This window comes from Peromyscus eremicus, chromosome 4 (assembly GCF_949786415.1).
Source record: "Peromyscus eremicus chromosome 4, PerEre_H2_v1, whole genome shotgun sequence".
NCBI lineage: Eukaryota > Metazoa > Chordata > Mammalia > Rodentia > Cricetidae > Peromyscus > Peromyscus eremicus.
The window spans coordinates 131,453,510-131,477,620 of record NC_081419.1 but is presented as its reverse complement, the minus strand read 5'-3'; the positions used below and the strand labels follow the sequence as shown (position 1 = coordinate 131,477,620).

Below are 24,111 nucleotides of genomic sequence, written 5' to 3'. Positions count from 1 at the left end.
GGAGTGGCACTACTTGAGAAGGACTAGGAAATGTGGCCTTGTTGGAGTACACCAGGAGTGGCACTACTTGAGAAAGACTAGGAAATGTGGCCTTGTTGGAGTAGGTGTGGCCTTTTGGGGGAAGTGTGTCACTGGGGGTGGGCTTTGAGGTTTAAAAAGCCCATGCCAGGCCCAGTTCTCTCTCTGCCTGCAGATTAGGAGATAGCGCTCAGCTACTGCTCCAGTGTCATGTGCCCCCATGTTCCCTGATAAGATGACAATGGACTAAGCCTCTGAAAATGTAAGCAAGTCTCCAATTAATGCTCTCTCTTTTAAAAGCTGCCTTGGTCACGGTGTCTCTTCACAGCCACAGCACAGTGGCTAAGACAGCACTCAGACCAGCTTCCTATGAAGAGGCCCACTCAAGTGAAAGACTCCCAAAAGGTAGAGCTTTCCTCTTCTCTTTAGCACAAGAGCCACTCAAACAGGGCATGGACGGAAGCACAGGCTATTTGTTTAGAGGCTCCTGTGCTTGTGTGTGATCCTGACCTACCACCCATGCCTCCCTGCTTGGTCCAGGCTATTGAGAAATTAGGAGCTACACCATGCACACCCCAGGATGCTGCTTCTGCAGCGCCCTGACAGCTGTGTTCTCTCCTGCAGTTGCTACCCTCTTCCTTTACAAGTAGCCCCCCGACCCCAAGAAGGCAAGGCAAACCCCAAAGCCCTACCCCTGTCCTTCCCACTTGGGCATACTTCAGCCCCGGCTATTGCAGCCAGCCTGTCCACCAAACATCAGTGCAGAGACCTGAAACAAGTCAAGTCACATCTGACCTACTGCCACCACCTGAGTCAAAACCCAGGGGCTATGATAAGCTTCCAGGGTTTCTGTGGCTGCCAAGAAATGTTTCACATGTAGGCAGCCTAAGGTGTGTTCTGAGATAATGCCTAGGATTTATGTTCCTGGCAAAGCTTTGGAGTCTTGCCTCACAGCCACAAACTCCAGGAGAAAGTGCATTAACATCCCTGGCTGACACTGTGAACTCAAGCACATGGCACATGGGATGAAGTGCTGAGGGAGCAGGGCTTTCCACATTCTTTGCCTTTTATGGCCAGGGCAGTAAGCCAGACCTGACATACTGCAGATGAGCTCTGGGATAAGGGGGTTAAAAATGACAGGGCTGACAGCTCAGTGACCTTTCTACAGGAATTCCATTTTTGAAACAAACAGAATTATAAGCGTTTCCTCTAGCAACTCATGTAAGAAATGCAGATCAGAATGTGAGCATTCTCAAGCTCATTCTCTCCCTGGCTGCACTATTTACATTAGTATGAAGATTGGGCAGGCCTGAGTTGCTGAAAAGTAGCAATGAGGCCCCATGGCTGTCTCCTTTATCACATTCGGCTGTGCTATGGGACAGAAGACTCAGTTCCTCCAAGGTAAGGCATGAAGGAGTATCATGCACAACACAGTTCATGAAGGGCCTTGCTTTAAATAAATGAGGCACCAGACCAAGCTTAACTCCAAGAGCCACTTTGTTACAGGAGAAACTGGCCTTCGAGGCTCTGTGGTAGAATACTTGCCTAGCATGCACAAGGCCTTGGCTCTAATCCCAGCACCAGGAAATGGAAAAAGAAAAAAGGAAGTAAACTTTTACCTGGATATGATTTAACCTAACCCATGTCCTCCCATGGCACCAGAAGGCTTAGCCTCCATTATGGCTCACATGACCTGAACTTACAATCACAGCCTTAGTAAGCAGCTCCATTCAACCATCCATCTGGCCAGGAGAATAGCATGTATGTCTTTATATTAGACATAAGAATGCTGCTTTAAATTTTCTGTCAAAGATCCATGTGGAACAAAAATCATCACTAACCTGTACCTCTCTCCCAGCCAGCCCCAGGGCAGTCACCACATTTCAAAATGATGCCCTCTGGGAGCCACAGCAGAGCTGGAGCTGCTGAGTAAGATGCTGGGGAAGACACAAGGAAAAGGAGAAATTGTGGCTGCACCCCCGAGCCTGGGGCCTGGTCAGCTTCATTACTAAAGCCAATGATAAAAGTGCACGCAAAACCTTCCAAGAGGACAAATGGCAAGACGGCCACCAGAGGAACGCCTTTGAACCCCCATCCATCCATCCATCCATCCATCCATCCATCCATCCATCCATCCATCCATCCATCCATCCATCCGAGCATCTTTCTGTCACATGGCAGGGAGTTTCTTAAACACTGGAACATACAAACTTTGTCTGGATGCTTCTTTTCCCCCTGGCAACCCTCAAGTTTCTAGTGTCACCATAAAACCCCCAGTCTTGGGGCTAGAGAGAGGCTTGGAGGTGAGAGCACTTGTTGCTCTTTCAGAGGACCTGCATTCAATTCCTAGCACCAACATCGTGGCTCACAACCATCTGTAACTCTATTTCAGAGAATCTAACACCCTCTTCTGGCCACTGTGGGCACCAGGCATGCACATGATGCACAGACATACATGCAGACAAAACATGCATACCCATAATAAAGAAAATAATGAAAAAAAAAGTCTGACAGGGATTTGCACGAACAAAGGACGAATACAAAGTTATATGCCTATACATACATTAAGAACACTGTAAAGGACAAAAATAAAATTAATTTTAGGATAAGGCAATTCTTTCTCATTTTAATGTGGTGATAAAACTAAACATTCGCAATTTAAAGTCACACTTAGTGGTGTCAGGCCTTTAATCCCAGATACTTGGGAGGCTGAAACAAGAGGATCACAAATCCAAGGCTAGCTTGAACTACAAATTAAGTTCAAGGTCAGTCTGAGTAACTTACTAAAACCCTGTCTCAAAATTAAAAAAATATTAAGAGGGCTGGAGACGGCCGGGCGGTGGTGGCGCACGCCTTTAATCCCAGCACTCGGGAGGCAGAGCCAGGCGGATCTCTGTGAGTTCGAGGCCAGCCTGGGCTACCAAGTGAGTTCCAGGAAAGGCGCAAAGCTACACAGAGAAACCCTGTCTCGAAAAACCAAAAAAAAAAAAAAAAAAAAAAAAGAGGGCTGGAGACACAGCTCAACGGCTGAGTGCCCCATGTTCAAGGTCCCACATTTAATCTCCAATTCTCCGAGGTTAAAAACCCACATACTATAATAACTTAATAGAAATCTGTAAAAAATATTGATGACTCCTGGGTCCTTCAAAATGCAGGTGGTTGTGCAATGGGACCCCTCATAATATATAATACCAGTAAAATCAAAATGCTAAAACAGTTTTTTTTTTTTTTTTTAAGATAGAGCTTTATGTAGTTCAGGCTAGCCCTTGCTATATAGCTAAGGATGACTTTGAACTCCTGATGCTCCTGCCTCCATCTTCCAATTCCCGTGATTATAAGCCTTTAATAGGAATGGGAACTGTGGTTGGCTAGGAGGCTTGGACAAAACTAGTATGAATTAACCGATCTGAGGAGAAAGAACAACTAGCCCTCCCTAGTTTCCATTTATGAGCAATATTTAATCTTTCTGATTTATATGTTAAGAGGCATGTAGATTTGAAGAAAAAGAATTATTAATGAAATACAAAATCTTCTTCTCACAAACCATTCAACTGTCCTTACAGTCAAGCAAATTTACCAGACACTGCCTTGAGAGTATGAAAGGCCATTTGACCAGAGGCATCCTTTCTTCTCTAAAGGCCTGCCTCTAAAATTGGGGGGGGGGGGGATTTTTTTTTTTTTTTCCAGCTAAGTGACATCACACCCAGATCCATGCATCTACAAGCCCGCAGAGAGGAAGGAACTGGTCTACAAAGTAAGCCCAGACCTCATAGGAACACCCTCAGAATAGAGGAAGTTCCCTGCCAAGGATAAGGCTCTTCAGCATGCTTAGAAATTCATCAAGCTATGACCAGCCCTGATTGCTGAGCTAAAGGGAGCTAGAGGTATGAGAATGGTGATACAGACAGGATTTAGATATACAGGGGAATAACTACGAGTCCACAAGGGATGGAGAGCTCTGAAGGATAAAGTGGAAGCAGAGGCAACATCCACAGGGAGGGCACTTGGCTTTACAGGGTGGAGTCTGAAGGCATGCTGCCCAAAGAGGCAGTGAGATGTACAGATAGATGATGTCTTAGTTGGGTTTCTATTGCTTTGAAGAGACACCATGACCATGGCAACTCTTTTTTTTTTTTTTTTTGTTTTTGTTTTTATTTTTGTTTTTTTTTGTTTTTCGAGACAGGGTTTCTCTGTGTAGCTTTGTGCCTTTCCTGGGACTCACTTGGTAGCCCAGGCTGGCCTCGAACTCAGAGATCCACCTGGTTCTGCCTCCCAAGTGCTGGGATTAAAGGTGTGCGCCACCACCGCCCGGCATGGCAACTCTTATAAAGGAAAACATTTAATGGGGTGGCTTATAGATCAGAGGGTTAGTCCACTGTCATCATGATGGGACATAGCCACATGCAGGCAGACATGGTGCAGGAGAGGAGCTGAAATTCTACATTCTGATCAAGAGGCGACAGGAAGTGAATTGATACCAGGTGTAGCTTGAGCATAGAAGACCTCAAAGCCCACCCCCATAGTAACACACTGTTTCCAACAAGGCTCCATCTTCTAATAGTGCTACTCCCTATGAGCTTATGGGAGCCAATGACATTCAAACTACCACAGATGATGAGCAGAGACTAACAGGTAAGAGGAAATAGTGCAAAGTAAAGGAGAAGTATCCCAAGCAGGTGGAGGAAATAACCTTCAGAAAGCCAGAGATGAGAGATCAGCATGGGCAAATATCAGGCTGGTGGGGAAGGGGGAAGAAAAGCCATGAGTGATGGGGTGGGGGGCAGGCCATGGCAGGGGTTGAGGGAAATTGTGATTTGGATCATTTTAGAGGCAAAAAGAAGCCACTTAAATGATTAGGCAGGGAATGGTCTGCTTAGAGCTGCATTTTGAAAACATAAGAGGGTTGCTGTATGAATAACGGATTATAGGGCCACAGCAAGTAATCAGCAAGTCAGGCTACAGCAGGGAGGTGACAGCAGAGGTGGAGACAGCCAGCCAGGGAAGGCCTGGAAGAGGCCATGCAGCTCCCAGCACAGAAGCACAGTGGGGCAGGCAGAGTCTCTACAGAAACAGCTCCCAGCCAGACTCTGGCCCCTAAAAGCGAACTCTGTGAAGAAAGCAGCCACCAGGGACAGCGTAGAGAACTGGACCAGCTCACTCATGACCACTGTGCGGGTCTCAAGGGCGCTCAGAGGTCTTCCTTGCTGCTTAATTTTGTTGTGTTGAAATTTACAAAGTTACTATGCATGCTAAATTAAGAAAAGAGAGCTAACCACACTTTCTCCGATGAGAGCTTTAAGATAAAGGACCTAAAACAGGAAATGAGCAAACAAGGAGGTAGACAAAGCCACAGTGACCTGGCTAGTACCTGATGGTACACAGAGCCATCCTGAGTTTCATTTTTACTCCTTGGAGTAACCAGGAAGTTGTTGCCCTACACAAAAAGACTGTTTCTGACTTTGTTTTAAGCCCTACCTTCTGTTGTGAACACGTTTATTTATTTTTAAAAGTGTGTGTGTGTGTGTGTGTGTGTGTGTGTGTGTGTACACACGTATATGAATGCTGTTGCCAAGTAGGCCCAAAGAAGGTGTCAGATCCCCTGGAGCTGGAGCTACAGGCAGGTTATTTTTTTTAATTTTTAAGTTTAATTATTAAATTATATGTATATGGGGGGGGGTACACATGAGTGCAGGTGCCCTGGGAAGCTAGATCGAGTGTCTGCTGGAACTGGCATTACAGACAGTTATGAGCTGCCAGGACCTGTTTGGGTCCTCTCAAAGAACAGGAAGTGTTCTTAACTGCTGAGCCATCTCTCCAGCCACTTACAGGTGGTTTTGAGCACCCAATGCAGGTGCTGGGACACAAACTTGGGTCCTCTGCAAGGGCAGTCCACACTCTGACCACTGAGCCATCTGTTCCTTCCCTTACTTAAAAAAAAAAAAAAAAAAAAAAAAAAAAAAAGTAAGTCATTATGTAGTGCAGGCTGGCCTTGAACTCATATCACAATCCTCCTGCCTCAGCCTTTTGAATGCTGGTATTCTAGCCATGTACATTTGTCATTACAGAGACATAACTTCTGAGACTGCAGAGCATACAACCCTCCTCCAGTTTTCCCCTTTCCAAAGCACCAGTCTGAAGTGGGAGTAGAGGCCCAGCTTAGCAGCAGCAGCAGGACATTCACCAAAACTAAAATAGCACACACTCACTGGGGCAGTTAGCTACCATAGCTCAAATGTCTGTCATCTGAACCCTGCTCTTAAAATTCTGCTCACTCAAGTCAGTGTTACAAGTATCTGTCATTTTCCCACAGCTGTCGCAAATGTAAACAAGTTCATTTAAAAGCCAGAAGACAGCCCACTTTGTCTAATTAAACTCCTTCACAAACAAAGACTCCCCTTACTTGGGGAGAGCTGTACCTGGAGGTTTTGGAAGAGAATGAGAGCTCCTAAGACAGGAGTGCAGTTGGGGGAAGACACTGAAACAAACACTCTTCAGTGTGCACAAAGACACAGACACCACATGTTTCCACACAGACACCTCTAGAAATCTAGAGGACAACCATCCAAACACCGAGTCGGCAGAGAAGGTGCAGGCTGAAATGGAGAGGCATTGAGGAGAACAGTGCTCACAAGGGACCACAGGTATCTAAACTGCTCACAGCTTCTGTTAGCAAGGAAAGTAATTATGCAAAGTAAAAAACAAGATTAAAAAACTCTAAACATCACCCCTTATTTCAAAGGTTTCTCTTAGGGAGAAATGCCTCCCCATGTACAACCCAGGCTGGCACAGGCCTGCAACTTAAGATTCTCCTGCCTCAACCTTCTCTCACTGTTGGAATTACAGGTGTGTTCCACCATGCTTGGCTCTCCATTTTAACTTTCACAAAAAAGAAAAATAAAGCAACCAGACAAAAATTAACACAAATTCTTTGTCGATTATAAACTAATGAGATTATGATTCTTTCCTTACATGCATTATCTGTTTCCTCTGATTTACTATTTTTGCAATCAGAAAAAAAAAAGAAAAAACAGAGTATTTGGAGTGTAAGAAGGGCTGAGTACCAGGCAGGAACTGGGGGAGCGACAGAGCCAGTTTGCACCTGCACACACGTATGTGCCATCTACACCAGCAGAAACTCACCAAGGCTGCTCAGAAGACAGCTCCAACAACGGGCTGGGGGGTGCAGCTCAGGGTCCAGCACTTGTCTAGCGTAAGTGAAGTCCTGGGCTCACTCCGAGCAACACATATACTCGCACTCACACACACACTACTCACATCCTGCTAGACAGCTGCTCTGTATATAAATCTGGCCTATACTATAAGGGCTAGCCAAGTGAAAGGATTAAGAGGAATCCAATACCCCAATGTCTAGTTCCATGTCACTCATGGAACCCCAAATATCAACTCAACAGGAGCCCACAGAGATTGGAGGGAACCATGAAGAGAGGAGGGAGGAAAAAATGCCCCTAACAAGGCAGGAAGCAAGCCATGGCCTACTACAGAAAGAATCTAGGTACCAGACCCCGTGATCACCCTTCAGTAACTGTTCTAACTGCCCTTAGAGCCGATAATGCTGGCCTAGTGACGACCGAGCTGTGTGCTTCAAGGACAGACAGGTGGGGCCAGCTTGAGTCTATCTCAGGCAACTTGGCTATTCTGACATGCTCCATGTGGGCCAGCTCTAGTCATGTTCACTAGGATCAGGAGATCATGTACTGACACTATGACCTCCTCATATAAACCTCATATAAACCTCAAGCTTAATTCTTTTATGAAAAACAAGGATTAGACTGCCTGCATTTACTGTGAGGGACAGTGAGATAAGACAGTGACTTTGATCCTGTGGGAAGGAGAAGAATGTATTTCAAAGCTGACAAAGGGGAGCTCTCTATCTCCACCTACTGTTTGTCCCATGGTTGAAACAAATGTTTCTAAACATCTGCACCCTGAAGAGGAGGAAGAGAGGCTGCCAAAACCAACAGGCCATCAGTGTGGTTCAGAAGCCCCTAGGCTGGAGCCAAAGAATTTCTCGAGTTGTTAAAACCTGCAGTACACAGAAATACAAAGAGTCACATGGCAATGCTGGATTCTACATAGTCTGCCCTCCCAGCTGTGTTGTCTGAAGTCAAATTCTTAAGGATTCATTACAGGCCAGAAGAGGTGTGGAGAAACAGTAACACCCTAAGTTCATTTCTCCCCTGCCACCAGACCATGGGCATAGGCACACGGAGGGGAACAGGGAGCAGAGTGGATTCTCAAATACTCACAGACCACTCTGGGAATGCTTGCCCGCCATCACAGCCACTTCCCTGCATAAGGTATCACTGCTCCACAAGATGTTTTGGAGATTGTCTAAATGACTCAACTCTAGCTGCTCTTGTAGAAGAGTAAGATGTCTTCCTGCTGTTTTTCTCTTGGAATGAAGTCTCAAAAACCAAGCATTACAAACCTGAATGGAAAGTTATGAGATGTGTGTGTCCTGGGTTCTATTCCTGCCCTGCGGCTAGTTCCCTCCAGGTCTGAGTTTCTTCACCAATTCAAAATCATACCACATCCTGTTAAATAGACACCCATAGCCCTGGGAGCTTTGCTGAGGGTACATATGCATGCCTTCTAGAGATGAGGAGTGACATTTCTACCCTCAGTGTGTGCCAAGGAGACTTATGGTGCCTAGACAGGGCTTTCAAAGTGCCAACCACATCAGTAAGTGACACTCTGGTATGCTTATTAAAATTCTGCAGCAGCAGACTACAGCAGGCTATGCAAGGCCATCGAGCTCTTGTTTACAGACCAAAAAAGAAGGTCCCACCACCAATAAGGATTAAATGCAGTACAATTCAAATGGCTCTTTTTTCTTTTGCAGAAATTGAAATGATGATGGGAAATTCTTAAATTCATATGGAATTTTAAGGTTTTACACAAAACAACACGGGGGGGAAAAAAAAAAGAAAACAGGCCAGGCGTGGTGGTGCACGCCTTTAATCTCAGCACTCGGGAGTCAGAGGCAGGTGGATCTCTGTGAGTTAGAGGCCAGCCTGGTCTACAAAGCGAGATCCAGGACAGCCAGAGCTGTTACACAGAGAAGCCCTGTCTCGAAAAGCCAAAAAAGAAAGAAAGAAGGAAAGAAAAGAAAACAGATTGAAGACTTATGCTTCTCACTTTCAAACTTCCTACAGAGCTACATGCCAAAAGTGAGGTACCCTCATGGGACATACAGAGTTCATCTATGGCCAATGGTGTTTTGACAAGGGTGTCACACATTCAGTTGCAGAAAGGAACAGTCACTTCAACAAATGCTGCTCGGCAAATGGACATCTACACGCAACAGGAATTGGTTCCCTACCTCACACCACATACAAAACTAACTCAGAATCTATGACAACCTGAATGTAAGAGTTTAAGACACCAAAACTCCTAAAAACCAAAGGAGAAACCTTCATGTCTTGGCATTGGGCAATGAGTTCTTAGATACAACACCCAAAACAAGAGCAACAAGGAAAAATGAAGAGTACAATTGGAACTCATTAAAATACAAACAACTTTCAGAACAGGAGAAGATATTTGCAAATCTTATCTGGTAAGAACACAGCTATCCAAATACATAAACAACGCCAGAGACTCAAACTGCAAACAGCCCAACTTGAAAGTGGACAAAGGGACCTGAACAGACACACTTCCAACACTGACGACAAACGGTCATGGAGCAAGGAAGGTCATGCTCACTGCCACTGCTCCTCTGGGAAACACAAATCAATCACCACAGGTACAAGCTCACATTCTCTAGGTTGGATAGAAGCAAGAAGTGGTAAGTACTGTCAAGGATGTGAAGAAACCGAGGCCTGTACATCAGTGGTGGGAGCAGAAAATGGGGCAGCTGACACCAGGTAGTGGTGGCACACATTTTTAATCCTAGCATTTGAGAGGTAGAGGCAGGTGGATCTCAAAGCCTGGTCTACAAAACAAGTTCAAGGACAGCCAGGGCTACACAGAAAAACTTTGTCTTGAAAAAAAACAAATGAAAGAAGAAAGAGAGAGAGAGAGAGAGAGAGAGAGAGAGAGAGAGAGAGAGAGAGAGAGAGAATGTGGCAGCTGTTGAGGGAAACAGTTTGATGGGTGTCAAAGGTTAAACACAGAATCACCATTTGAGCAACCTCAATCCTCGTATAACACATACACCCAAGAGAAATGAAAAGATGTCTACAAAAACTTGTACATCACTGTCTACAGCAGCATTATTCATTACTCATAGTAACAGAAAAGTAGATGTAATTCAAATGCCCATCAATAAAAAAGAACAAATTGTGGCAGATCCATATAATAGCTAATAGCTATTACTGTTGCAATAATTATCAATATTTGCACTAATATTCATCCTCAGTAAGAATGAAGTACTGGTACATGGTACTTTGTGGATAAACCTCCATTTATTACCTAATTAAAAGAAGAGGCACGAGTATATAAAATCCCCAGGGGCAGAGAGGGTAAGGGCAGTGATGGAAATGTTAGGATAGCTGCTCTACCCTATGAAGTACTAAATGTCACTGAAATGCAGGCTCTTTAAAATGGTTAACTTCATGTTACATAAACTTCATCTCAGCCTACAATCAAACCTGTAGCTGGGGGTGCATGTGGGGCCCTCTCCTGTTTGGCAGTCTTTGTGTACCATAGCCCCCCCCCCTGTCAGCCTAGATCACGGACACACACGTGACTCAGCGCACGAAGCTGCTGTGCTAGGAGGTGAGACTGCAGGCACCTGGCCCTTTCATTTTTTCTTTCTTTAAAGCTTGTACCAGTGGCTTCTCTCCTCTGCCTCCTTCCCCTCCTTATCCTGGTGGCTCTGATGAACATATGCACACCACTTTTCATCCAAAATGACAAGACAGGAACTCTGAACAACCTGTTCAGACTAAAGCTTGGGAGCTTTAAGCAGTTGCTTGGCCTAAGAGTCACCTCTGTCAGCAAGAAACAAAGTCCCCTTTGTTCTGAGAAGTGATGTCTAGAGCTGTTCTGGTGCGCCTTTGCCTCTCACCTTTTTGAGCCAGCCTAGCTTTAGGCTCCACACTGTAGCTTGGCTTCTGAACTGTTAGTAACACTGGTCCCTTCCACAGCCTTCTTTCTCGTGTCTAGGTTTTCTCTGTTCACAACACAAAGCATTACAGATTTTCATCAGCTTTTCCTTTAACCTTGCTTGGAGTTTAAGGGAAAAGTGGTACAGCAGTGTCAACCATGACACTCAGAAGCGTTAAAATGTATCATCTCTAAATGAACCCTAATTCTGCTTAAAGAAGAAAGGACAGGTGCACAAGAGCAACAGTAGGCTGTTCTACCACAGTCACCTTTACCAAGTTTCTCTGCAGCTGGACAGTACATCAAATCTGTTAAACCACTTAATGGAACCTAGCGAGAACTCTCTTTCTAGGAAAAGGTGACTTCCACTGAGGAATCTGAGTCAAAGAACAAATATATCCCTAGTGCCGTGACAGCAGCCAAAGAGCATAGTGTCCACCAGACTTCAGGAGACCAGCTGGAGGTGTCTGGTGTTCCAAAACAGCTCCTGCATTTGATACTTTGTGTACATCCTTAATAAACATCTGATGGAATTAATATTATTAATAACAAGATTTTTCTTGGTCTGTTTCAGTGCGATGTGATGAGCTAGAAGATTCTCCTTCCTCTAAGCTTTCTCACATTCCCCTTCAACCCCTTGCTTCTACAGTTCTCTCGCTGGAGGGCAAGTCATTGAGGAGAGTAAGCAGGCTCTGGACATCAGGGAAACCTTTTGCTCCTGAGAAGCCTCTGGCTGCTCCCTTTTTATAAACATGTTTCTTTCCTTTAATTACCATTTCCTTTTACAAAAGGCTTTATTTCCTACCAGGGAGTATCTTAAACCACAACCAGAACTGTCAACTGTCTTAACTCATTTGGTTTACCTATGCTGCTGACACCAGACTTATGTCCTTGAAATGCAATTTCCTTCTGTGAGCCAGAATGGGTCCTCCTCCCCTCTAGACTCTGACCCAGAAGCTACTAGACACTCACCATAAAGTTCTCAATGAAAGAGAAGAAAGATGCTTGCTATCTAAAGGAAAATACAAATTAACAAATAACATACAAAAAAACCTTAAGTGTTAACAAATTTGAGCTGGGGGAAAGACTCCCAAGAAAACACCTATACACCCACAAGTCTATCAACTATAGCCTTTACACACTGAAGGCAATGAAAGGTTTCCAAACAAGATTTAACAGCCTTCTGATTTGGCAGTGTTGAGGACCAACCAACACAAGAGGAAGGTGGAGGGGCTGCAGCACCGAGGCTTCGCTCCAGCTGCACACTGGCTATTACCATCACCACCAGGACAGAATGAAGATCTGCCTATTACAAGGGGTGAGAGAAAACTGTAGATTTGGAAGAGCAGACTGTTCATGTGTTTAACAAGCACAAATAAAGAGCTAACACCATCCATCAGCCTCTTACATTTTATCTAGTCATCTGCTTTTTAAAATGCAGCAAACTTCATTTTATTTTCACAGTGAATGTTCTTGTCCAGTTGGCTTGTTGACATGGTTTGGGACAGGAACTCTCAGTTCTGACTGCCTTGCAGCACAGCACCGGGTTCTTCCTACTGCCTCCTCAAGTGCTGGGTTCCAATGCCATGCCATTCTGTGAAAGAGCAACAGTGGGGCTGCAAAGCTACAGAATGGACTGACCTCTCCTTTGACCTTCTGTGCCTCATAACCTCCTGGGGCATCCAGCAAGCTACTTGTTGTGCAGACGGCCCCCTATGAAACAGACAGCTAACTGCAGCTGGGGAAGAGACAGAACAAAGAGTTAACAGGCTCTCCCAACAGTCTCCTTCTCAAAGACTGTCCTCTATGGTGGCTTGCTGCGTTCCACCCAACAACAGCTGCTCATGATAATCAATGTCTGACAGATCAGAGAAAGCCCTTAATGTGTCGCCAAGGGGCAGTTCAACAGATGGCATGATGACTTACAACCAGAATCATTAATTACAATCTCTTATTAGTCCCAAGGTGCAGTGCTGAAATGCTTCCTCAGTGAAAGATGAGCGCTTCAGATAAATGGCCGTCTGCTATTGCTGATGGAGATGCCTTTAGGAGTCTGGTCAGTGCTGAATCTACAAGAAAGCCACACTACTGCTCAGCTCTCCTACCTTCCACTCAAGCTGGCTAGGCTTTTGAAGTCCCCAGCACCTCTAGCTATTAGAGTTCCCATAATCATTGCAGGTAAGGACACAGCATTCCCTCTCTAGTCAGCTGACCAAAGAATGATAAATGCGACAATCATTAGAGCTAGCTCAGTGCTCCCTCCCTAGTGGAAGAAGGGTGGTCTTCCACTTCCTTATTTACGGAGGGGCTTCGTGAGGTGTTTCTTGTGATCATTATGACTTATTCTCTAACTCAGACCCCTCTTCCCATCCTAGAAACACAGAGAGGAGAAACTCCAAAGAAACAAAATCTAACAATGGAAGGCAGACAGAACCCCAACAGCCACACCACTGTCTCTGCTCCCCAGGAACAAGGAGCTAAACTGAGTTAAGAAGCAGATGGTGAGGGGATGATTCTAAATCTTTTCTTGCTGGAGACACTGAGACGTATGCTCTCAATGCTGGAAAAAGGGGTTCCTGCCTACAGTTTGAATCAGGCTACATAAACATGACTGAACTTGTAGAATATGTACAGGAAGAGCTAGTAGGCAGGTGACTTACTGGCAAGCACATGTATATGTCAGAAATAAACCTTGAAAACAACTCAGATTCCCAAATATAACCAATTAAGTACCCTTTAGTTTTGCTGACCCTTCTGCAGCTCAACTTACAATTTTTCAACTGTAACACTAAACTGAAGCAACCTTAAGATCCTAAATGCTGTGACTAAGAGGCCACTGTTTTCACAATGTGAGTTTTTCTTTCCTGGACATGTAAAAACGTGACTTCAACCCTTAACTAGGCTCCAGTAATTACAGTTATCTGATGGATGCTGCTATCTCATTTGCTTTCAAAAGATTAAAAAAAAGGTTAATCCAGGAATAAAATGGGCTGTAGGAAGGGCAATCCAGGCAGTTGGGGTCTGCTCTGCTATGTACTCACTTCTAGCTTTTTCTCTTTTTCTGACAAAACCTCCTTCTGGTTCTGGGTGTACTCCACCAGCATCCGAGCCAGCTGGCGCCGGTCTTCCAGTTCCGCTGCCAGGCGCCCGTTATATTCCGCTAGTAACAGACATGCTTCATCTACCGTTTTTGAAAGACGTTCAGCTGCCTCTTTGTCTGAGTACAAATAAGAGCAGAAAACAGACAACATACAAATCACATAGGTATGATTGTAAACATTCCTGAGAGAAGGTTCACAGAGTCCCAAAATAAACCAGAACCTGTGAACCAACAATGCTGGCTAGCCAAGAATCCAAAGGTGCCAACTCTGTCAACAAGACACATTTCTGAATTGCCTGAAGTGAGGCAATGGGATGGGGCAGGAAAGCTGGCAGGCTGAAAAGCACTTCCAGCAGAAGCTCTCCAAACCAAACCAGCATACAGATATTTAGGGTCATCTGTGAAATGATTTCCCTAGCCTCTGAGACGATGTGCTTTTTCTTCTGTTACCGCATTAAGAACACTCCGTCCACTGCTCTGAAGTGACAGAACAGGCACTCACATCTTGGGTGTGGAGAGACTGAGAGAAAACAGAAGTTGTCTGAGAGGCTCAGAACGTGGTCTCAGAAGCTGATCTGCAGGCCTCTGTTCACTAGAGAAAGAGCCTGGCACCTGAGAATGAGCTTTTCTCCTACGCTTGCAAAATACAGGGTCTGAAAAGGAGGAAAGGCCTTTCGAATGTATCTAAACATGATCCTCAGTGGAAAGTTCATAAAAATACAAATAAGAAGCGACGTATGGTAGGTCACACTTGTAGGAGGACTGGAAGAAATTCCAAGTAAGCTGGATTACACAGCAAGAGTCTAAAAGAAAAAAGAAAAAGGAAGGGAAGGAAGAGGGAAACATCTTTTTCTTACATGTGCAAAAAATTTTGTGTTGTATTTTTAAAGTGTGGGTCATCATTGACCAGACTGATTTCATGTCCTAATAATGGCCTGTCTGTCACCCATGCTTTGGGGAGAGAAGAGCAAGCCCTGAATTCTAAGGAAGGGGATTCTTAGAAAGTAGTGCTAAACAAAGGCTGGTGCAGCAAATGAGCAGAGACAAAAGGATTCAGATGCACAAAGAAGCGCTGCAATTGTGTGGTGGGGGCATAAGTTTAAACACATGCATCTTGCTTTAAAAGGTCTTTTGGGGGCTGGAGAGATGGCTCAGTAGTTAAGAGCACTTATTGCTGTCGTAGAGAACTTGATTTGGTTCCCAACACCCATATCAAGTAGCTCACGATCACCTCTAACTCCACTTCTGGAGGATCCAAAGCAATCTCGGCATCTGTATACATATGGTGCACATAAATCCATGCAGGCACACACATACACATAAATAAAACATAAATATTAAAAATAAATAAAAGCAAAAAGGTCTTTTGGATGAAAATAGCAGGTTGATGCTTTGAAGCAAAGGGCACCAGAGCTGCCAGCCAGCAGTTACATAGACAACCCAGTGACACAAATCTGGGGCTCTCGGCATTCTTTGAGGCAATGGAATTGAGGACTTTCTGGCACAGAACAGCTATCTGGTCTTACTTGCGTCTGTGAACACCAGAGAATGAGCTGCTGAGGGCTCGCCAACTGGGTCTGATGGCCAAGACCAGGCTTTCTTCCCTCCTTGGGTTAGAGAACACATACTTAGGAAAGAGTGAGCAAAACAAGGTGGGAAGAGGGCCTACGACAGAGAGCAGGGGACCAACGCAGTCTCGACTGGAGATGCGGCCTGGGAACAAGCCCGAGTGACTGCGTACAGCTGTCAGTCCTTGACTACTGATCTCTTTATAACAGTAATTGCTAGAGTACCTGGGGCAAAAAATGTCAAGGAAACACTAATTTTTAAGATTTAAGATAAAAAAGAATCAATTCTCACCCTCGAGAACTTATATAAGAAAAGCAGATCATTTACACAAGTAATTGGAACCCAGAAACAGCTTTTTAATCACTCAAGAGTTACACAAAGCCACACTGGCTGGGAATCAGGTCAGTGTCTTGCTCAACCATCATCAGTGAAACTTCCTCCTGCAGAACTAACAGAGAACCACAACTGGACAGTGTACTGAGAGAGCTTTGGAACACCCAGGCCTAAATGGGATGTCTTCATCAAACCCCTTCCTTCCCTTAGGACTCAGGGAACCCTGAGGTTATAAGAGTCAGTGGTGATGGAGGACACCAAGGAAACAGTGTCTTCCAAACACAACAGGACTGATGCACAAATGAACCCAGAGACTGTGGTAGCATGCACTGGACCTGCACAGGTCCAAGCCAGATGGGGTCTCAGTGCTGAGAGTGGAAGTGGACAGGAGCCCCCATTCCTAATTATCTCCAAGTGTCAAATGCTTGAAAAGGAAAGATTAGTTTTTTTCCAATTAGAGTCTCACTGGACATACAAACCACGTTTAAAGACAGGACTCATGCCCAGCAGCAGAAGGCCAACACAAGATGAACGCAATGGTACTTTAGATGTTTTGTCCTGTAATGCTTTGTTTGGCATATGTATACATATACGCACATGGTTTCTGATTTTCTGTTTTTATATGTTTTGTTTGTGTGTGTGTGTGTGTGTGTGTGTGTGTGTGTGTGTGTGTGTGTGTGTGTGTGTATGTGTGTTTCTTAGGCTTTTTTCCTTTTTAAATTGTGGTTTATTTGTTCTTTTATTTGCCTGTTTGCTTTCTGAAGAGAAAAAGAAGGTGTGAAATTGATGGGTGGAGAAATGGGGAAGATCTGAGAAGAGGTAAGAGCGGGGAAACTGTGATCAGAATATATCATAAAAAATATTTTCAATTAAAAGGGGGGGTTTACACAAAAACTGCAGTCCAAATGCAGAAGCAGATCTTGCCTGGGGCTGACGGTGGCTGTGCTCTGACCCGCCCTCCCTATGCCGTGGTGAGCCTCCTGAGGCCAGTCCTCCACCTGGGCTCAGGAATCCTGCATTCCCGGGTGACTCGCTCAAACACTCAGTTTCTGGTAGTCCCCAAGTTCCCCCTATCTCCTCCATTTCTCTACTTTCTTAAGCACACCACCAGCACAGGAGGGAACCTGTAGCTGTCTCCCTACGAGCTATTACCTCACTTCCCTGCTCCCCTCCACAGCAAACTCAAGAGGCCCTTACAGTCCCTGTAGGCCTCTCTCCTATGTCCAGACGTTCACCCCAATCAGCAATCAGCCTTCCAGATTCTCAGTGCACAACCTTCTAATCACTGTGCGAAAATACATTGCTGTGATTGGTGTAATAAAAAGCTGAACAGTCAATAGCTAGGAAGAGGTTAGGCAGGACTTCCAGGGACAGAAAGGACTCTGAGAAAAAGAAGGGTGGAGTCAACAATGAGACTTGGAGGAAGCAGCATTAACAGTATGGAGAGAAGAGGTAACAAGACATGCAACAGAACGTAGATTTAATTTAAGTTATAAGAGCTAGCAGGACAAGCCTAAGCTAAGGCTGAACTTTCACAATTAATAATAAGTCTCCAGATCATTATTTGTAAGCTGGCAACCCAAAGCAAAGTCTGACTACAAATCACCTAAAAAATATCTGAGCTCCTCCCATGTGCCTTGGTTTTCAGACAGCAGGGGACAAAAGACAAGAAACACTCTCTGCCTTCAAGTCTGGGCTACTACGGGAAGGGAAGTCATGCACAGTACTGTATTGTTCATCAGCTGAAGATCAGAACTACAGAGGAGTAGGGCAATGGGAGTGAGAGGACCAGCATTTTCAATAAGGGCTTGGGAGAGGCTTCACAGAGGTGGTAGGAAAATACAGACCTAAAAGAGGGGAGGCTCAGAGATTCCCATAGCAGAAAGCTTTCCTTGATCACCTTTATCTCCTTCAGTGATTCACTGCCCACCAACTCTGTCTCCTCCTCCTTAACATTTTATCCTTGACAGGCTATGGATATGACACCAGGAACATCTGCTATACAGTGAACCTCAAAGATATCCCAACTGAAGGAAGTTATTGCCTCAGTAACTTTGACTTCCTTCACATGAACATGGACAAAGCCAGAGAAGCAGCCAGCTCAAGGGGCTGGAGGGGAAATGACCTGGAGAGAATGGGATCCAAGTACTGGGCTTTTGCAGTGAGAAGACCATTCAATATGCAGCCTAGGTTGGAATCCCCAAATCCACTGCATGTGTGATCTTGGCCAAGATATCTAACTTAGCAACGTCTCAATCCTTTCTTACATATGAGAATACACTTCTTCAAAGACTATCACGAGGCATAGAGTGCCAGGCACAGAACATGCTTTTTAAAAAATTTGTTCATACTTTACTCCCTTCTTCAACTGTTTGTACAGAAAGCAAGAACAGTGTCCATTCCTCTATTTAACCAAAGGTGATTGTGATGAGCTCAACAGCACACCGAGAATTCTTAGCACTGAATCACCTTCAAGCTTGTCAGTGTGCAGTGCAGTAAACAGCACACCTGTATACCATACACTTTTTTTCCTCTTAGCAAAGGGTTCATCCCTTCCTGGCCTCCAGTGTGCTATACATATACAATTTGCACCATGTTGTCTTATTTAGAGGGTGGCCGATTATGACACCCCAGCATTTCTGCTGTAACTACTCAGATCACTACTCATTCTGTTTCAAAGGCTTCCTTTGTTGTGGTTTACTTTTATCTATTTATTTAAGATTTTTGTTTGCTTGTTTTTTATTTGTAAATGCTTACATGTAAGTGCTTGCCTGCATGCATGTAAGTACATCACTTGTGTGTCTGATGCCCAAAGAGGTCAGAAGACAGCATCAGATGCCCTGGAACTGGAGTTATAGGTGGTTGTGCTACCATGTGGGTGCTGGGAACCACACCTAGGTCCTATGAAAGGGCAGTAAGAGCTCTTAACCACTGAGCCATCTCTCCAGCCCCAAGATTTATTTGTATTATTTTTACTTATATGAATGAGTGCATGTAAGTACGTCATATGTGTGTAAGTGTCCATGGAAGCCAAAAGAGTACATCAGATTCCTTGAGCTGGAGTTGAAGGTATTGTTAGCTGCCCAATGTAGGTGTCTGAAATGGAACCCAGGTCCCCTGCAGGAGCAGGAAGTACTCTTAATGTGGAGCTACCTGTCCAGCCCCTCCAAGAACTTTCTTGTTCAGCATGCTGAATTGCTTCACATGCCAAGATGGCAGAGCACCCATCATCACACAGAAAGTCTCTCTCTGCCTAGGATATAGCATGACCACAAATGGCTCCTTCTTTCCTATCTTTCACCTAACAACCTTCTTACCTGTTATTTTTTCTAGCAGTGACACATCCTGTACTTCTTGGGGCAGGGAAGCAATCTTCTGTCGAACAGTAGCATCCCCTGATGCAGCATTTTCCAGATCCTGCAACGCTTTGATTAACTCCTCAGTCTATAAAAGGCAAAGAAAATATATAATCCATTAAGACATAATGGGGTTAAAGAAAATTAGCTAGAGGCAAATTATAAAAACAGCCATTCTTAGTATTAAAAACAGGTCAAAAGTCACACAAACAACTGTTGTTAGGAGCAGGACTTTGTGGATGGAAATAATATGGACTCTAAAGGACAAAAAGTTAGTTGTTCTAAGTCTACACACATAAATAAACCTCTATAGAACTCTATTTTTTTTTTTAAATTAAAGGGCATATTTTTGGCAACTTAAGAATATGGACTCTAGTTCATGCCGCTTAATTTCAAGTGAAGCATTGTTACAGTATGAAACAGTCTATAATATAGAAAAAAGACATAAATACCAGATGTTGAACAGGTAGGTGTTGGCTGATTAAATTCTTTCTAGAGTTTGCTTTACAAAGTAAAGATCACCACTAATATTAAAATGTCAAATGAATTAACTCATTAGGAGTTAAAACAAGAAAAGCATATTCTGTGTCTATCAAAGGGGCTTCATCAAACCCTGAGAAAGCACACAGTGCTGCTAAGTGGCAGAGCACAGTGACCCAAGAACAGCCGGCTGTGGTGACAGTCAGATCACCCTGAAAGTTGACAATCCAAACTCATCTCCTTTAAAGGCGTTAGATGCAAAGATAGGGCCTAACATTGCTATTACTTAATCCTGTCTAAACACTATACAACACACACACACACACACACACACACACACACACACACACACACTTCCTAGTTACCACGTCCTGACCATATCCACGTAGAATACAGTGAGGTTGACAGGAGGCAGTCTCATCCAACGAACAGGACATGGACAGCCAAGTATGATGGCATGCACTTGTCATCCCAGCACTGGGGAAACTGAGGCAGAAGTATTGTTGTTTTTTTTTTTAAATAGGGTCTCATTATATAGCCAGGCTGACCTTAAACCTGTGATCCTCCTGCCTCAGCCTCCCCAGGGTTAGTATTACAGATATAATGTGCTATAACAGGAAGATACCAAGTTTAACGCCAGCAGGCATTACATAGTAAAACTCTTATCTCAAAACATTAAAAACAAAACAAACAAAAAAGCATGGACTCTGAATTGTGACAGATCTGAATTCAAATTAAGATACTTGGCAAATTACTTAAATGCTATTCAATCTCTTTTGTGTGGCTCATTTTCTTTGATGGTAAACAGATGAACCAAAACAAACTTGTTTCATAAGAGGTTATCTAAGGCAAATGCATCCTTAAATGCTAACCCCCTGTTGTAATTCCTATAACAGAGGCTATCATGCAGTAAATTCACTATTGGCAGTTACAAAACTGTCCTTAGATAGTAGTAAGCTGTTTGCTTAAACAAGAACGCTATTAGCAACAGGTACAGCAAAGTACTTCAGAATATCTTTATCATGCCATATAAATCTGCTTTTAAAGAATATTTTTCATTTTTAGGAGACAAAACCAATTCCAAATATTTTATAAAACATAAACCCATTGTAAAGTCGTGGTGTGAAAGGCAGGGTGAAGTCTGATGTCTGAGAAGCTCTGGGTGGGCTATTGTATCTGCAGCCCTTTGACAGATCACACTACTAGGAACAAGCGCCACCTCGTGGTCATGATCTTTCAATTAGAGGTCACCTAGAGTCACTTTGTGCTGGGGTCACATACCAAGAGGGGGCCTGCAGAAGGATCTTGGGGAGAGTAACTTCCAGGGTAGTCATCATCTTCTTCCTCTTGTATCTGCTGAAAAGTTCGTTTCAGAGACTTCTTCTCTTCTGTTGCTAGGGAAATGTGACAAATGTGAGCTGCACGTCCTGCCCAAACATCCAGTGTTCTGTACAATGACCACAGGTAAATCGAGGGTAGGGGTGTGCAGTTTCAGAGATGGCTTCATGCTAACTTTCTTGCTAGCTATTTTAAATGGATGTAACTCCTTATGTTATTGAAGAGACAAAAAGTTCCCAGTATATCATCTAAGATTGACTCTTTGAATCCAAGAAAATGCTACTGGAAAGCATCTAAAACTGGTATGTCCCAAGCTACCATAGTTAGAAACTTCCTTCCTTCCTTCAAAAGAAGTAAACAGTAAAATGGTACGAAGCATGAGGTGATACAATGAAGTAAACCAACACGTATGAGGGGCACAGAGAACACACTGCATATTAAACAGCTTTATTCTTTCCAAGGATCATTTTGGAAAAAAATAGGAGGGACAAAACTATCAAAGATTTCAAGTACAAATACTCTTTGAAATTTTTCTTTAAAACCAGAATAAATGTAATTTTACTGTACAATAAAAAAACAACCATTACTGAGAAACGTGATTGATATTACTGGAAGAAATTACTTAAGTTCTCATTCTAGAATTAACTACTTTTGAGGCTGGCAAGGTACATTCTTTATTATCTGTCCCCTGTGCTTTTACACGATTATGACAGATGTGTTAATTCTAAAATCATTCCTATTGCATCACATCGGGCAACACAAACCAAGCACAAACGACTGGGGGAAATAAGTCTAAATGATAAATCTGCGTAGAAAAGAAATATTGGACACCAAGTATGTGCAGAGCATTGCGATGGTTTCTTTACCTTCATCTTTCCAACAACTCTGACAGAACATTCCATTACAAGCAGAAAAAGACCTAGGGAGGTTAAACAACTCCCTGGCACAACACTCAAGTCCGTACTCATCCCACTGTATGCAAACAACTAAGCACAAGCACCTTTATCTGTCAAAAAGGGAGTACCAGGCACCCGCCTCAGAACTTGTTGCACGTACAGGGTAACTCACAAGGAAGGTGTGCACATGTTCACTTAAGTCTCTTCTGAAACCAAGGATGCAGTTCCTGTTTTCTATCTTATACATGAATTGGCTATGTTAGACAGGAAGGCCAGTCAATAGCATAAACTGCTTTGTTTTGTTTTGTTTTCTTACAGTTTTGTTTGTGGGAAGGAAGGGAGAAAATAACCAGCCACAGTAATGATAGAGGCTGTCCCTGTTTCACACAATGCTACTATGGAGAACAGCTCTCACAGTTCAGCGAAATGACACCAGTCCCCAGCAGTGCACTTCAGGTCTCACTGCCAGGTGTATCAAGTCTAAGTCCTGGGATGAAGTCATTTCTCTAATGGTTCAGCACCCAAATCACAATCAATAACCAATCATTTCCTTTCTGCAATGTCTGTCAATGACAGTCACTGTGCACTGGTTCCTCAGCCCACAAGGATGGGAGAGTAGATAATTGTGTCATCCCATTTCTCAGTGACAGATACCATATCACATTTCATAAAAATAATAAGTAGAGAATAAAAATGAAAGCACAACAAAGCAGCTGCAACAAAAGCTATGGTGGAACTGAATCTGAATGGCACTAAGAGGAGCTGAGAAGTAAGCACTTACTCAAGCGCTTACTTTTACCCTGCAGAGGGGCCTACTGATGCTGTGAGGCTAACACTGCACAGAGGAGCCTAGAGATGCTGTGAGGCTAACACTGTACAGAGGAGCCTAGTGATGCTGTGAGGCTAACACTGCACAGAGGGACCTAGAGATGCTGTGAGGCTAACACTGCACAGAGGGACCTAGAGATGCTGTGAGGCTAACACTGCACAGAGAGACCTAGAGATGCTGTAAGAGGCTAACACTGCACAGAAGGACCTAGTGATGCCAAGTTAGCCGCAAAAGTGAGGAAAGAGGATGACGGTGGAAGAAGTAGCCCCACAGAAACACGTCACACTAAAGCAACTTTCAGAGTGTATCTAGTGACAAACGCCTGCAATCTCAGACACATAGAGGCTGAGACACCGATTCAGAGTTCAAGGCCAGGACTACACAGCAAGACTCTGTCTCAAAATAAAGTAAAAAGGGCAGAGGATGTCAACTCACTGGCAGGACACTTACCCGACACACATGAAGCCCTCTGTCCAATCCCCACCCTTCAAAAAACATTAAAATTAAAAAAGATGTCTCCCCGTTTTAAAACACGGAAGGCAAGACTGTTCGAACCACTCTTGACACATCGGTTACAATGAAAGTTACTTTATTTCAGTATTTCTACTTTCTGTGTTTCTCCAGCTCTAAGAACCGAACTTAGGGTCTTGCCCTCGGAGGCAGACCCTCTGTTGTTCAGCTTCATCCTAGACAATGGTTTACTGAGACAGGATCTCGTTATGCAGCTCAAGCTGGCCTTTAAGTCCCATCGTAGCCCAGGCTGGTCTCAAACTAGCAATCCTCCTGCCTCTGTCTCCTGAGTCCTGGGACTGTAGGAATGTGCCACTGTGCCTATCGAAAGCAACTGTCTTTCTTTTTCATTATACATTTGTAGTCAATGTTTAAAAAAAAAAAAACAAAGGCACAGAATTGTTATTTCCTACATGTATTATTAAAGTTCTTTCTGCATAGTTTCAATTTACATGATCATTTTATAGTCTTGCCGCTATAAGATAACCCTTCTGTACACTATGAATATGTATTACTCTCATTGGTTAATAATAAAGCTGGTTGGCCTATAGCAAGGCAGGATAAAGTTAGGTGGGACAATCAAACTGAGCACTGGTATGAAGGGTGAAGCTGGGG

At 43.9% G+C, this 24,111-nt stretch overlaps 1 protein-coding gene across 2 annotated transcripts in view; it reads right to left on the bottom strand.

Moving 5' to 3' along the window:
* The window catches only part of Rprd1b (regulation of nuclear pre-mRNA domain containing 1B), a 47,178-nt gene that overhangs the window by 4,630 nt on the left and 18,437 nt on the right, over window positions 1-24,111 (bottom strand). Inside the window, exons 4-6 of one of the 2 annotated variants that reach the window (XM_059261819.1) lie at window positions 21,205-21,311; window positions 19,405-19,531; window positions 14,127-14,302 (exon numbers count right to left, since the gene is read on the bottom strand). In XM_059261819.1, coding sequence (XP_059117802.1) covers window positions 14,127-14,302; window positions 19,405-19,531; window positions 21,205-21,311 — 410 coding nt within the window. Of the gene's footprint in view, window positions 1-14,126; window positions 14,303-19,404; window positions 19,532-21,204; window positions 21,318-24,111 lie in introns of both variants that reach the window. The other variant, XM_059261818.1, reaches the window with a different exon arrangement.